General features: G+C 42.3%; 1 protein-coding gene across 50 annotated transcripts in view; it reads left to right on the top strand.

The window, feature by feature from the left end:
- Window positions 1–16,260, top strand: part of LOC120931788 (mucin-19-like) — a 584,870-nt gene that overhangs the window by 277,088 nt on the left and 291,522 nt on the right. For all 50 annotated transcript variants that reach the window (XM_040343605.1, XM_040343590.1, XM_040343599.1 and 47 more), the window contains one exon: window positions 358–502. In XM_040343605.1, the coding sequence (XP_040199539.1) occupies window positions 358–502 (145 nt within the window). The remainder of the gene's footprint in view (window positions 1–357; window positions 503–16,260) is intronic.

Below are 16,260 nucleotides of genomic sequence, written 5' to 3'. Positions count from 1 at the left end.
AAAAAAAAATCAAAAAACATTTGCTTATTAAACACTACCAAAAGAAAGCTCTATCTATATAAAAAGATATACAATTCATTTGAGCACAGTGTTACGTGACCGAGTAATTGTCAATCAAACAATCACAAAACAGAAACGGCTTGGTAGTTAAGGGGTGTACAGAGACTAGAATAGAACCCAAGTGGTTAACTAAGAAGTGAAAACATTTTTTTAAATTTTATGTGAATTACATTTTTTTACTAAATTTGTTATCACATATTACCTGTAGATTACATGTTTATGTGTTTTTGTTTTACCATATTTTAGCATGTCTAAAAATTCCTTTTAACTAATATTCTGCTTTATATCTGTATGTAGGTTGTTATCCAAGATGTCCTATTGATGCTCCCTTCCTAGATCAAAACTCCATGAAATGTGTTAGACTTTCTGACTGTAGCTGTTCTCACAATGGAAGAATAATGGCAGCAAATTCAGTAAATGTGGATGAATGTGGAAGGACATGGTATTACTTTTATTTACCAAACAATAGCAAATGTTGATCCTCTCTAAAAGCTAGGGGTAAAATCATTGACATAATCAGACCATGTGTGAACACATCTGTTTGACCATCACGTTTAAGTATTTATTGGGATAGTGAATTATTTTTTCCTTGTCAAAATATCTTTATTTTGTATTAGTTGTAAGAATTATACAGACATTGCAGAACAAATGTGTCACATACAAAGAGAAACTCCTTCACGTGTTGGTAGTCTTGTGAAATTACAAATATGGAGATCATTATAACATTACTAGATAAATTTACTGCATTCAAATAAAATTAACTCAAGAATTCAGAGATCTTTAAACGTATTTCCTTAGTGACTTAAGATCTTGTATCTGTAGCAAAGTGTCTCCATTCGGTATGTCTATGTTTTATCATGACTCTAGGAGTTTCCTTCTAGTATTAAAGTCTCAGTGTTTCATAAGCGGAATAGTGGCTACAATTCCAAAACAAAAATCAAGAGGGAGGGAGGTTAGGGTAGGGGAGTCTGCAGGACTAGGCCGGGGATCTTCTGACTTTGTACAAAAAGTTAGGCCACCAGTACGATGGCTGGGCTACCACGGCATCATAACATCATTAACAAATGCATTAAGTATTGCATGTGTAATCCAAGGCTTCCATATTTGTTCAAATCTGATGATCGTATCCGATTCTATTGCCGACATTTTGGCATAGGTCATAGCAATGTTCGTTCTACTGACTACTTCGCTTACTAACAAATTTGGAGTTTTCCAAGCCTTCGCTATGGTCTGCTTCGCAGCCGTAAGAAGCTGGTCTAGTCAAGTTAAATTGTGCATGTGACAAATTGTCTGGTTTTAAATTGAGTAGAGCCGTTTTGGGATATAGAGGGATTGTATTGTTTGTTAGGGTGTTTACCAATTGCAAAATTTCCGACCAAAATGTCTGCGCCTTTGGACACGACCACCAGATATGAAGATATGTTCCTATGTTAGAGCATCCCCTAAAGCATAGCTCTGAATAATTTTGCGAGAATTTAGCCACTCTAGCCGGCACTAAGTACTACCTAGATAGCACCTTGTAATTTGTCTCTGCTGCTAACACATTGGAGGATGCTGTTTTGGCATTATACCATATTTGGTTCCAATCTGCTGTGCTCAGTTCCATTCCGAAGTCCCACTTGCGAACATATGATAATTTCCCATTATTTGGTTGCGATAGTAGTTGAGAGTAGAGGGTTGAAATCACATTTTTGGCGTGCGGGTTCTTATCGCAAATGTTTTCAAAGATAGATAATTGAGTCAGCAAGGCTGTTGAGTTAGCAGGTGGTTGGAAAAAGTTTTTTATTTGCAAATATCTGTATATTTCTTTTTGTGGGATTCCGTATGTTCCGCTCAGTGACAGGAAAGGGGTAAAGGTTGTTGAGTCGAAAAATTTATATTTTTGCGTACAGTCCCTTTTCACCCATTCTTTGAAAGAGCTGGGAGAGACCCAAGCTGGGTAGAATGCAGGGTTTTTATTAAACGATAGCAACGGAGTCTGTGGAGATTGTAAATGGTTTTTAGATTTGACTTTGTCCCATAAGGATAACGAGTGTTTAGTAATGGGGTTACTTATATGCTTACGCAATTTTGGGGAGATCCACAATATGTTTGATATTGGAATGGGGTCGCATTATATCGCTTTAATCGATACCCAGAGCGGTGCTTCTTGTTTAGCATGGTACTTTGTTAAAGTTGCTAATTGTGCTGCTTGGTAATAGCGTGTAAAGTTAGGATAACCGAGTCCTCCGGCAACTTTGGGGAGGTGCAAGATTTGTGGTTTAATTCTTGGTCTGGAGGAACCCCAGATAAAAGAGAAAACCCTCTTTTGGACTATTCTTAAGTAGTAGGCCGGTATTGGGATAGGGAGTACTCTAAAGAGATATAGAAGTTTAGGTAGTATTGTCATTTTTATAGCGTTGATTTTCCCGAACCAAGACAGAGGGAGTTGGGCCCATGATTTTAATAAGTTTGTTAATTGCTTTAGGAGGATGGGGTAATTGTGCGAGAATAGGTCTGATACTTCTTCTGTTAGGTGTATTCCTAAATAAGGGATGCTTTTCACTGGCCATTCAAAGGGAAGACCCGATTTAGCTGCTTTTAATTCTGTATTGGAGAGTGAAATATTGAGGGCCAGACATTTTTTGGGATTAATTGCTAGACCTGAAAAGGATGTGAATTGGTGCAGGATTGGGATAAGTTTAGGACCAGAAACTTGGGGAGATGAGAGGAATAATAAGATGTCGTCTGCATATAGACATAGCTTATGTTTGCAACCACCCAATTCAATGCCTAATATCGTGGGGTCAGATCTGATCTTTTGGACCAGAGGTTCTATAAGGAGGGCAAACAATAATGGGGATAACGGACAACCTTGTCTCGTTCCTCTTTGTATAGTGAACATATCTGATTTGTAACCTGCGTATTTGACATACGCTTTCGGGTTTTTGTATAATTGCAGGACCCATTTTGTGAAATTGGGACCAAAGCCCCATTTCTGCAAAGTGTATTCCAGGTATGACCATGATACAGAATCAAAGGCCTGCTTAATATCCAAGGATTTGAAACATGCTGGAATTCTTCTCTTCGTTGCGATGCACGCTAGTAAGCTTGCCCTCCGTATATTATCTCCTGCCTGTCTGTTGGGCATAAAACCCACTTGATCCCGATGAATCAATGATCCAATAATCTTGTTTAAACGGTTAGCCAGTATTTTACCAAGTAATTTAATATCTGTGTTCAACATAGATATTGGGCGGTAGTTTTCGCTGAGGGTAGAGTCAGAGTGTGATTTAGGAATCATACAGATCGTGGCCATTAGTGATTCTTGTCTGAAGGATTTCTGATTTAATAGATCGTTAAAGGCTTCTGCCATCGTAGGGGAAATTAAATCTTTGAATCTTCTGTAATATCTGGCTGAAAACCCGTCCGGACCCGGTCTTTTATTTATTTTAAGTTCCTTGATGGCTGCCAGAACGTCCTCTTGTGTTATTGGCTTGTCTAATTGTGTTCTCTAGGTTTCTTTCATTTGTGGTAGTTGTAACTGTGAGAAAAAGGAGTCGGCTTCCAGATTATTAAATGTGCTTGTTTCCGAATAGAGTTTTTTTAGGTGAGTGCTGAATTTCTGCACTATTTTGATAGGGTTACTAGAAATGTTGTTATTCGCTATTTTTATTTTTATAGGTTTATATATCTTATTGATTGAGTTAAGTGACCTTGCTAAGTAAGTCCCTGGTTTTTTAGCGTTTTTATAGAAGGAATGTTTGGACCTAAGTAATGTTTTGTTTGCAGAGTCTGTGAGGAATAAATCATATTCTAAGCGTGCTTTATCGAGACGGGCTTTAGTTTTAGGCGAGTGATTATGTTGAAAGGCCAGAAAAACTAGATTATGTTCAGTTTCTAGTTTATTTGCTAGTTGCTTGTGTTCCCTTTTAAGGTTCCCATATTGTCTTTGTGGTGTTCCTCTCAGCACTGGCTTGTGGGCTTCCCAGAGTGTATGTGGGGAGATTTCTGGAGTGGTATTTAATTCCAGGTATTCTTTTAAGTTCTGTTCAATTGCTGCACAATAGGATGGGTGTTTGAGAAGTATGTCGGGTAAGTACCAGGTTGGGTCATGGTTTTTAGGGATTGCAGATGCTATAGTGGTGTAAACTGCGTTGTGGTCTGACCAAGGAATGGGAATGATGCTGGAATCAAGCACTTCCGGCAACATTCCGATTGTTAAAAATATATGGTCTATGCGACTAGATGATTGATGGGGATTGGAGAAATATGTGTAGTTGTGCTTTGTAGGGTTAGATTCTCTCCATGAGTCCACTAGACTATATTTGGATAATAGATTGGGAAGGGACCATTTAACATGATGTTTCGGAGGGGTGTATGGGGTTTTGTCCAAGAAAGGGAGGAGGACCTGATTGGAATCCCCGCAAATGAAGAGAGATCCAATTTTGTGCATATTGACAACTTGAAAGAGATGTGACATGAATGGTAATGGGTTAAGATTAGGTGAATAATAGGACACAACTGTCACTGCCGTGTCTATAATGTAACCTGTTAAAATAATATAACGGCCTTCTAGGTCTTTAATTTCCAACTTCAAAGTAAATGGTGTGGATCTGTGGAAGGCTATAAGGGTACCTCTTTTTTTTGGTCGATGCAGATGCTGTGTACAGCTGCGGGTATGATGCGCTAAAATATTTAGGGGAAGCATTGGGAGTGAAGTGGGTTTCTTGTAGGTAGATTATGTGCGCTTTCTTGGCCTGGAAATATCTAAAAGCCTTTGCACGCTTTTGTGGTATATTTAAGCCTTGTACATTTAATGACAATAAATTCAATGGAGCCATGGTAGCCAAACCATCATGTACCTCTTACTGTGAATCCCTGTGCAGCGATTTCCCGGTCCAATCCGTGCAGACAAGGGGGGAGGAGAAGGGGAGTTTTCGAAAAAAATTACCTTAAAAAGAGAATATGAAACATTACTGAAAAAAGAACAAATAAGCATCAGAGTTCTCATTAAGTGTTCAAATCTGGCCCGTGACCGGGGGAGTAGAACCCGGTCAGGGGAAAAGGGGCCCACGTCTAACCCCCGCATTTTGTTGCGAGGACTAGAGGGGAGCCTAATGCGGCGCATGTATTTTCCGTGCATTGGAGGCATACTGAAAAGTGCTCTATGTATCCCTTATGGATACTAAATGTACATTGTCGCTAATAACCTTTAAGATGAACAGGGTGAACTGGTTTCGCATAAAAATCTGTAACTATGAGACGAGAGAGAACGGTGGATAATTCCTAACAAGGGGAGGTGAGGTAGTGAAAACTCTAACTCAAAGAGCAAAGGTGATTAGTGTTAGGATGGGATTCTATAGCTATGGCTCTGGAGGAGAGTGGATCAGGATGAGATATCCCAGCATAGGGTTGGTATGCTTAATAACTGTCCCAATATCTGGACTAGCTGGTCTAAAGGTGGGGAGGAGAAAAGATCTAATTACATGCTAAAGAAATGATGTGGCATTGAGAGAAATTGGAGGTGCATTTGTGACCTCTGTTTTGAGGACATAGAGCAAAAGTGAAGAAAGGAAGAAAAACCAAAGTATTTCTATATTAAGGTGTAAAGTCAACTCAGGTTAAATTTGTGGCTGTTGGCAGAAAGAAAGTTAGGAGAAACGTGCGCAGAAGCGTCAGTCCATTGTGTCTTCTTGATCCTGTGATTGATCCACAAATCTGCCTCGTTTGTGCGTTTGTTGTATGCCATTGTTGTGCTCCTGATGGGGTGAATTGTTGTGAGAGGAGGTAGATGCTGATCTCCTGCGAGCGGCATTCGCTGTGGGTGGTCTTTCTATTATCTTGAAATCTAATAGAGCTTGGTGAAGCTGATCTGGTGTTCTGCAGACAATTTTAGTTCCCTGGTATGTGAACCGCAAGTAGAAGGGGAAACCCCATTGATATTTTATTTGGCGGTGCTGCAGTTCCAGCAGAAGAGGTTTCATGGCCCTTCTCTTGTTTATTGTCAGCTGGGATATGTCAGCAAAGATCTGATAGTCATACCCTTGAAAGGATAAGTTTTTCTTATCTCTGGCAGCCTCCAGTATTTGTTCTTTTGTTTTATAGAAGTGGAACTTGGCTATAATGTCCCTGGGAGGACCATCAGCTTTCCTAGGAGTTAAAGCTCTGTGGACTCTGTCCATTTCTAATCTATCTGCCGCTATGCCGGGCAACAGTTCTTGGCATAATGCCAATGTAGTGGCATGCAAGTCTATGACTGATTCTGATATGCCTCTGAACCTTAGATTAGACCTCCTGGCTCTGTTTTCAAAATCTTCCAATCTATTCTGCAGCGTTAAATTTTCCTCCTTAACCACTTAACGCCTGCCGCACGACTATTTACGTCCGCAAAATGGCACGGACAGGCAGATGGGCGTATATATACGTCCTTGCCTTTCCGCGGGTCGGGGGTCCGATCGGGGACCCCCCCGCTGCGTGCATTGGGCGGCTTACCTCAGGGAGCGATCCAGGAAGACGGCGCGGCTATTCGTTTATAGCCGCTCCGTCGCGATCGCTCCCCGGAGCTGAAGAACGGGTAGAGCCGTATGTAAACACGGCTTCCCCGTGCTTTACTGTGGCGGCGCATCGATCGTGTCATCCCCTTTATAGGGGAGACACAATCGATGACATCAGACCTACAGCCACACCCCCCTACTGTTGTAAACACACACTAGGTGAAGCCTAACACGTTCAGCGCCTCCTGTGGTTAACTCCCAAACTGCAACTGTAATTTTCACAATAAAGAATGCAATTTAAATGCATTTTTTGCTGTGAAAATGACAATGGTCCCAAAAATGTGTCAAAATTGTCCGAAGTGTCCGCCATAATGTCGCAGTCACGAAAAAATCGTTGATCGCCGCCATTAGTAGTAAAAAAAAAATAATTAATAAAAATGCAATAAAAATATCCCCTATTTTGTAAACGCTATAAATTTTTCGCAAACCAATCGATAAACGCTTATTGCGATTTTTTTTACCAAAAATAGGTAGAAGAATACGTATCAGCCTAAACTGAGGAAAAAAAATGTTGTATATGTTTTTGGGGGATATTTATTACAGCAAAAAGTAAAAAATATTGAATTTTTTTCAAAATTGTCGCTCTATTTTTGTTTATAGTGCAAAAAATAAAAACCGCAGAGGTGATCAAATACCACCAAAAGAAAGCTCTATTTGTGGGGAAAAAAGGACGCCAATTTTGTTTGGGAGCCACGTCGCACGACCGCGCAATTGTCTGTTAAAGCGACGCAGTGCCGAATCGCAAAACCTGGCCTGGGCATTTAGCTGCCTAAAGGTCCAGGGCTTAAGTGGTTAATAAGGATGAGCCGAACACCCCCCTGTTCGGTTCGCATAATAACTTGCGAACACACCAAATGTTCGTGTGAACATTAGAACCCCGTTAAAGTCTATGGGACTCGAACATTTGAAATCTAAAGTGTTAATTTTAAAGGCTAATATGCAAGTTATTGTCCTAAAAAGTGTTTGGGGACCTGGGTCCTGTCCCAGTAAACATGTATCAATGCAATTATTTTTTTTAAAAACGGACGTTTTTTCAGGAGCAGTGAATTTAATAATGCTAAAAGTGAAACAATAAAAGTGTAATATTACTTTAAATTTCGTACCTAGGGGGATGTAAAGTCAGCAAGTGAAAAAGCGCATGTTTCCCGTACATAGAACAGTCCCTGCACAAAGTGTCATTTCTGAAAGAAAAAAAGCCATTTAAAACCGGCTTTGCGGCTCTAATGAATTGTCGGCTCTTTCAATTACAGAAATGATTCATTCATAAAGAAAAAAAAAATGTGTGGGGGTTCCCCGCAAATATCCATACCAGGCCCTTCAGGTCTGGTGTTGATTTTAAGGGGGAACTCCACCCCAAATTTAAAAAAAAATGGCGTGGAGTCCCCCTAAAAATCCACACCAGACCCTTATCCAAACACGTTAACCTGGCCGGCCGCAGAAAAGAGGGGGGGACAGATTGCGCCCCCCTCTCTCCTGAACCGCACCAGGCCACATGCCCTCAACATGGGGAGGATGTCCCCATGTTTATGGGGATAAGGGCCTCATCCCCACAACCCTTGCCCGGTGGTTGTGGGGGTTTGCGGGCGGGGGGCTTATCAGAATCTGGAAGACCCCTTTAACAAAGGGGACCCCCAGATCCTGGCCCTCCCCTATGTGAATTGGTAATGGGGTACACTGTACCTCTACTATTTCACGAAGGAAGTGTAAATAGTTAAAAAAAAAACACACAGACACCGTAGAAAAAAATCCTTTATTAATAATAAAAAAAAAAAATCCAGCGATGTGAATCCACTATCTCCTATCCAGCGATGGATGATCTCTCCAGCGACGGATGATCAGCAGTCCGGTCCAGCGATGCAGAAGATCCATCCATCCAGAGCGCAGCAGGGGAGCTCCACTCTCCGCTGGACACAGCCCAGCGAAATGACGCGCTGGAGCTGTGACATTTTTTTTGCATTGATACATGTTTCCTGGGACAGGACCCAGGTCCCCAAACACTTTTTAGGACAATAAATTGCATATTGGCCTTTAAAATTAACACTTTAGATTTCTCCCATAGACTTTAACAGGGTGTTCCGCTGCTTTTCGAATTTGCCGCGAACACCCCTAATTGTTCGTTGTTCGCCGAACAGGCGAACAGGCAATGTTCGAGTCGAACATGAGTTCGACTCGAACTCGAAGCTCATCCCTACTCCTTAAGAGTGTCAATTTCTGTCAGACATTCTTGTGTATATATCTCAATTTCCTCCACCTTAGTTTCAAGGGCTTCCGTGCGGCTTCCTAGCTCCCTAATCTCTTTAGTGAGATTAGCTGTAATAAAAAGCGCAATAAGCGTGTATTGATTGGTTTGCACAAAAGTTATAGCGGCTTCAACATAGGGGATAGATTTATAGCATTTTTATTATTTATTTATTTTTACTAGTAATGGTGGTGATCTGCGATTTTTATCATGACTGCGATATTGCGGCGGACACATCCGTCACTTTTGACACATTTTTGGGACCATTCACATTTATACAGCGATCCGTGCTATAAAATTGCATTGATTGCTGTATAAATATGACTGGCAGGGAAGGGGTTAACACTAGGGGGCGATCAAGGGGTTAATGTGTTCCCTAGGGAGTGATTCTTACTTTGGGTGAGGGGGACTGACTGGTGGAGGTGACCGATCGGTGTCCCTATGTACAAGGGACACACCATCGGTCTCCTCTCCCTGACAGGACGTGGATCTGTGTGTGTTTACACACACAGATCCACAGTCCTGCTCAATAACTGGGCAATCGCGGGTGCCCGGCGGACATGAAGGCCGCCGGGCAAGCGCATCGGGTTCCCAGTGACGCACCCCCTAGTGGCTTAAGAAGGTGAGAACGTCATATGACGTCCTCCCAAAATGAGAGAGTCTTCGTCCCGCCATCATCTGACGGCAGGCAGTAGACAACTAGTTAATATTGTAGATACTGTGTTTGCTTACACCATTCAGTTAGGCCCCATTTACATATATGCGTTGTGTGAAATGCACATTTTTCTGTGCATTTGTTTGCATGTTTTTACTCAACATGCAAAGGAAAGCTCACTTGATCTGTTTTGTCCTACGTATGAAAAACTGGTTAAAAGTCGCAGCTTTTGGAGGTTGAGCAAAAATGCACATTTGCTGGCTGTGTTTGGAGTGTCCAGACTGTGCAGATGTAAACAGAGCCTAAAAGTCTATCTAAAGCATTAAAACCCCATACAAAATGTTGTTTTGCTGTCTGTTTTGGTTTGGGAAGCTTTATTTTTTTGTTTCCTGTCTTGTGGCACAACAGGAAGTGAACGAGGATCTCTCTAGGGGAGTGGAAAACTGAAAATGTCCTATCAAATACTTACCATAATTTTCCTTTTCTGATGGACATGGCAGCATACGTATGGGTTTAGTATTTGATAGGACTGTTTCAGTTTTCCCCTACATTGGAGAGATCCTTGTTCACTTCCTGTTGTGCCACAAGACGGGAAACAAAAATAAAGCTTCCCAAACCAACACAGACAGCAAAACAAATTTTTTTTACAGGGTTTTAATGCTTTAGATAGACTTTTAGGCTCTGTTTACATCCGCATAGTCTGGGCACTCCAAACACAAATGTACATTGTTGTGTGTTAAAAAAGTGCAAAGCTCAATGTCCAAAAGCTGCGATTTTTGACAAGTTTTTCATACGTAGGTCAAAACAGTTCAAGTGAATGGGCTTTCCTATGTGTGTTAAGTGAAAACATGCAAACAAATGCACAGAAAAACATGTGTTCACACAACGCATATATGTAAATTGGGCCTAACTGAATGGTGTAAGCATAGGCGTGCGCACATAGGGTGTAAGGTGTGCCTGGGCACACCCTAATCACCCTGTACTATGCAGATTCCCCATGCTGCCTGGCTGCAGAGAAAGGGACTGGGTAATCCCTGTCCTCAGTCCCTTTCTCTGTCTCAAAAGTTAGACATTAGGGGTCTGTTTAGACCACTGATATTTCACCAAAGCCCCCAAACAGGGCTCCTAAAAAAAAAAAAAAAAAATTAAAGTGTAAAAAAATAATAATAATAATACAAATAAAGATAAAATACTGACACCGATCTCTGCCCTGCTGACAAAGCCCTACTGACTTGCCCACTGCCATATATGGTATATTACACACGCATGTGTGTTTGAGCTTTGGTGTGCACACCCTAATGCAATAGGCTGCGCACACCTATGGGTGTAAGCAAACACAGTATCTACAATATTAAAGGGCAAAATGTATTACATCATAGCCTAAAAATTAGTAAGTATTTGATAGGAAAAGTTTCCATTTTTATAACAGACTCCATGGCAACATACATATGGAAAATAACTAGCCATACACACCCGGGTGGGCAATTATAGAACAAACGAAAGGGTTTAATTGACACTGTCAACCCAAAGGATTTGTAAACCAATATTAGCAGAAGATAAAGAGGCTGGCTGTACACAATAATGTATTGATTGGGGACCACAAGGCCACCCTACCGATTACATTGGGAACCACATGCTGCAACACACAACTGGTCGAGTGAGCGGTCACCATCTCCAAAGGAGTCAAGCCCTCAGCTTAGTGAGCCTGTCAGATGGCCTAGACAATCCATTCCACAATCTTCCTAGATGAGGCATGTTTCTCTTTGTACACAAGTAAAAATGCGCAAAAACTGAATACAAAGATTCCTTGATAGTATAGAAATAAAATATGATAATGATATAAGTAATAATGTACACAAGATTTGTACAGTATAGAAGAGTCCAAGCTCAGGGAGGTACAGTTTGGGAGAAAGTCCAGGGATAGATGGAGAATTGTTTTTGCAGGGCTCACAAATATAACCTCAGGGCTGCCATCATAGAGAAACAGAAACCATGTTCCAGTGCTGTAACAAAAAAGCAAGGGAAGAGGTGCCTTTAAGTGTAGATGTTTAAAACAATTTAATAGGTAGATAAGTTCAGGCAACTCACATCAACACCTCATAGCGGTGAAGGATGCCTTCTCACAGCACAGCGCCCCAGCAGGAAAAGGACTAAGTGAAAGACCTGATGATTTCTTCCAAGGATTTTCTGTACAATGCCTATTTGAACTCTACCAAATGTGAGTTGCCTGTACCTATCTACCTATCTACCTATTAAATAGTTTTAAACATCTACACTTAGAGGCGCCTCTTCCCTTGCTTTTCATGTTTCTCTTTGTCCTTTCTGGCAAAAAGAATGAACAGGTGTTCTGAAGGCTGAATGAAGCTGTAGCTTGTAGATATAACGTCACAATATCTGAGAGATTCTGGAACCAAAGGAAGGCATTGCTGAGAGTCAAACTGTTTACCTGTTTACTAGACTTGCAATTTAACCAACTAAGCCACAACATGACCTCTCCCATGTCTAAAGGATTCACGTTAGTACTCCAAATGTTGGCAGAACAAAATCTTGGTTCCCATGAAAGACTGATGTACCCTTGGCAATTGAGTCAAGCATAGGTAACCACACCGCACAAACTGGAAAGAACACTAAGAAAAGTTCTCAATGACCAGTGAATCAATCTCTAAAGATTTTTTTGCCGACGTGATAGCCAGGAGAAAGGCAAACTTGACAGAGAGGCCTTTAACGGAGAACACTCCACTCCAATTCCTGAGAGGGAGTTGAGAACAAGAGGGAGGTTCCATTTGAAAAAAAACCTTTGCTTACGCAGAGGTCTGAGCCTGGTTGCTCCCTTGAAAAATTGTTGGACAGGAAAAGATGCCTAGACCTGGAAACACCTGTGAGGGCCAATAAAGCTGATACCTGTACATCTTGAGTAGCCCACTCCCAAATTTAAATTCGACTAAAGGAAGTCCAGAATATTTAGAACTTCTATATCACTACATGATCCATCAGCAGCAGACATGTATTGCACAAACTTTGACCAGATTCTCTTGTAAACTTTGTGTTCACTCTCCTAGCATTCAAGAGAGAGGAGATGACTCTGGAGGAGCAGTCGAGGACCTCCATTCTCAAGAACCAGATGGTCAGACGTAACCGTGCTGGACATGGATGTAGAATCATACCCAGTGACAGAAGATCTGGCCTGAGGAGAACGGGCACTGGGTACTGGTAGCCGAACAGTGTTGGCAAAGGGAACCATGGTCTTATTGGCCAATAAGGCATCACTGCCACTACCTCCACAACTTTTGTTTGAAGTCTTCATAGAAACCCGATAATGATCAGCACTGGAAAAAATGCACAGGACCCGCTGCATTTCCAATGATCCATCAGGGCATCTGTGCCTGAAAAGCCTCCACATGTAGGCTTGATTCTTCTGAGCCCATGACATAATTGGCTCTGCTTCCTGTAATAGGGAACAATCTATGAGTCCCTCTTTGTCTTTTAATGTAGGAGACCGCTGTAGTGTTGACTAGCCTATGAGCACCGATGCTCCCTTTGTTATATGGTGAAAGTCCTATAGGGTGTAGAAGGCTGCCCGTAGTTTCAGAATGTTCAACACAATCTTGTTATATTGACAGCCCCACCTGCATTAAACTATTTCTGACAGGCAGCAAGCCCCCCATACCATATTGGTGGCATTGGATGTGATTGTGAACCAGGAAATAGAGCAATGGATTGTCAAATGATCCAGTTTCTCCATTGCAGCCACCAGTGGATTCACTCTCATGACTGAGGTTATGTAGATAACCTGAATTCTGCTTCCTGGCTCCCACTGCTGCAGAAACCCCTTACAGAAGGGCCAACTTTCCCAGAGCAATCACTTGACCATCGAATCTGTAGACACCATAGTTTCAATCATTTTAAACACTAAAAGGTGCGCAGGTGGGAAAAAGACAGGGCTTTGAGTATTCTGTTTTAGAACATAGGGATCCAGAGACAAAGCAACGGTCCTCTTGAGTATATCGAACTGAGCCCCAAGGCGCACAAGAGACTGAGTGGGCTCCAGGTATCTCTTTTCCAGCATTAGCCGAATTTGAGGAGCATTAAAAAGACGCAAGCTCTGGGCTCCAGCAGCTGCCCCCTGTCTTTAGACAGTAGGAGAAGGACATCCAAGTAACCATGCAGGCTTATGCTCCTTGCTTTGATAAAGACTATAACAACCAATAAGATCCTGAAAACACAGAGGGTGATGTTGAAAGTAAAAATGGTAGACAAGCGAGTTGGAAATAGTCTTGACCTATGGCAAACCAAAGAAACTTGCAGAAGTGTTTAACAATGGGCACATGAATTAAATCATCCTTTAGGTCTATTGGAAATGAGACAGTCACCTGGCTGGACCCCCTATGAATAAGGGACAATGTCTCCATCTTGAACTTCTCCTTTTGATGAAAATTGTTTCAGGTACACGAGGTCTAAAACCGGCCTCAGCAAGCCGTCCCTCTTCATGGCCATAAAGAGGGACGAGTACATGCCCTGAAATCTCTTGCATTCTTTGACTGGCACAGCAGGACTTTGCGACACTAGTGACTTTCCATACTACAGTATAGTAAAGTATATTCTTCTTTTTCCCCAGAGTAAGGGAAAACCCATGGAAACAAATCCAATATGAGGAGGACTTCAGATGGACCATGTCTCAAACCCAGTAACTTCTTGGATACCCAAGGTCAAGCTTTTAGCATACTTCTGAGGGAATATCTGGCCTCTTCACCAGCTCTTCCAAAAAATCCTGACCTGGTCTGTAAAAATGTGCAACCCTCGCATGCTCTGAACTTTGTCCTCTAGTCTGTGTCATCTTCAGGTCTAGCAGGCGCCGGTCCTGAGGCAAGACCCGACTTGCCAACTGTGGCCAGGGTTATGGTGCTATCCAGCTTGCAAAAAGATGAAGCTCCCTCAAAGGAATCTTACACTATGCCTGTTAGAGGTGGGATCAGCAAGCCCAGGCCCCAGCCATAGCACTCACTTTGCCATTACTGACTGGGAGCAGAACCTGCACCACTATGCGGATGATGTCAATTGGAGCCTCACTGTGGAAACCATCACCAGCTCTGACTCCTGAACTACAGAGTTTCTGAAAACACTCTTGAATACTTCATCCACATTCTCCTTGTACGTTTTCATCACTTTAAACATGGCCTCTAGAGCCCAGGCCAACTTTCAGGCCATTCACTGCATCCTTCAAGGGAGAGCGACATGCTTGCTTGCCTCATCAAGGCCTCAAAAACCAGAGAAGAAGCCTTTAGATGCTTCACATTCTTATCTTTAAATGGATAGAGCTTGGCCATCTTGCTCAGAAGGGAGGTATTTCTCCCGACCTTGCTTCACTAATCTAAAATAATGTCCCTTATTTTCGTTAGGAATGGAAATTTAGAATGTTCTCTCTAGATTTGCTTAAATGACTTCCTCTTGCTTTGCAGGAGACTACAGATTCTACTCATGTAAATGCCCCACTTATTGTCTTGACCAAAGGTGTCTGAGGTCTTCATAGATGGATGGTTTGGTTGGGACAGTTCCAGTTCTTCCTGGCCTTCCTTAGTGGGAGAACACGCCATAACGGCTGTTGGACTTTTCATGTGGCTTGTACCCCACTCTTTAAGGGGCTCTTGCATCATGACCCTCACCAGAGATTCCATTGACTGGAAATTACCATCCCCTTTTCCAACCGCCTGGGCTTAGCATGGCTCACACAGAGACATGCCCTCTGGGACCTAAGTCCTGGAGCGGCTGACATGGTGGTTGATGCGGTGCCTAAAGGAGGATTCAGAGCTTCTGCTATGAAGGCTGGACCTTAATGGTGACCAATGACTACTAAATCTGGAAGAAGAATGTTGATGTTGTGACCTGATGAGGTCTTTATCATCTTGTGCCATGTATTGTCAATCTGACCTAAAAGGACTCACAAATAAAACAAAATAGTGTAGAAAGGAAAGTGAGTAAAGGAAAGAGTTAAACACACCCTCTCATACCCACTACACAAGGGCTGGTCATAAGGGGGCAGTGATACAGCCACAATGGGAAACTGCACAGACAGCCAACCTGCATAGGTGATAGAACCATAGCAGGATCACACACAGGCAGCACACAAGGGTATTAATGCAAAGCATAAACCTGTGATGATTGCACACTGCATTTAGGGAAACTGCTGCGAGCTGACCACAGATAAATCCCAATATCAACAGTACTGACCGCTGGATGAATGTGAGTGAGTGAGTGAAAAACTTATATAGCGCAACACATGCGAACTGAATCGCCTCTGGGCGCTGTATCCATTCTGTGAGTGAATCCCCTTGGCCTCAGACGAGATGGGTTTTAATCTTTCTCCTGGACTGGTCCCTGGACTTGTATCTGGCTTTGGGTATCTGGACAAGGTTTTGATTGGTGGATCGTAGAATACGATTGTGAGCTTTTATTTTTTCGCATAGGTATTGGGGGGCGTTTCCATGAATGCACTTGTGCATTAGACAGAGTGCCTTGAAAGTGATCCTATCTGTTACTGGCAGCCAATGAAGGGATCTCAGTGAAGGTGAGATTGATTCCCATGTTTTTTTTTCCAGTCACTAGTCGAGCGGCCGTATTTTGAACGACTTGCATGTCTCCACTGTAATGAAGCCACCGCTGCCCACAGTGCACATGCACTGAGTCCCTGGACAGGAGTAACCCAGGGATGCCAGACTAGAAGAGAGAGCGGTGGCTTGAAAGGCAAATTCGCTCCAGCCGCCATAGGCTGGAAG

The sequence above is a fragment of the Rana temporaria genome, chromosome 3, assembly GCF_905171775.1.
Source record: "Rana temporaria chromosome 3, aRanTem1.1, whole genome shotgun sequence".
Classification (NCBI taxonomy): domain Eukaryota; kingdom Metazoa; phylum Chordata; class Amphibia; order Anura; family Ranidae; genus Rana; species Rana temporaria.
Note: the sequence above shows the minus strand (reverse complement) of the source record. Positions and strands in the feature narration are given on the sequence as shown.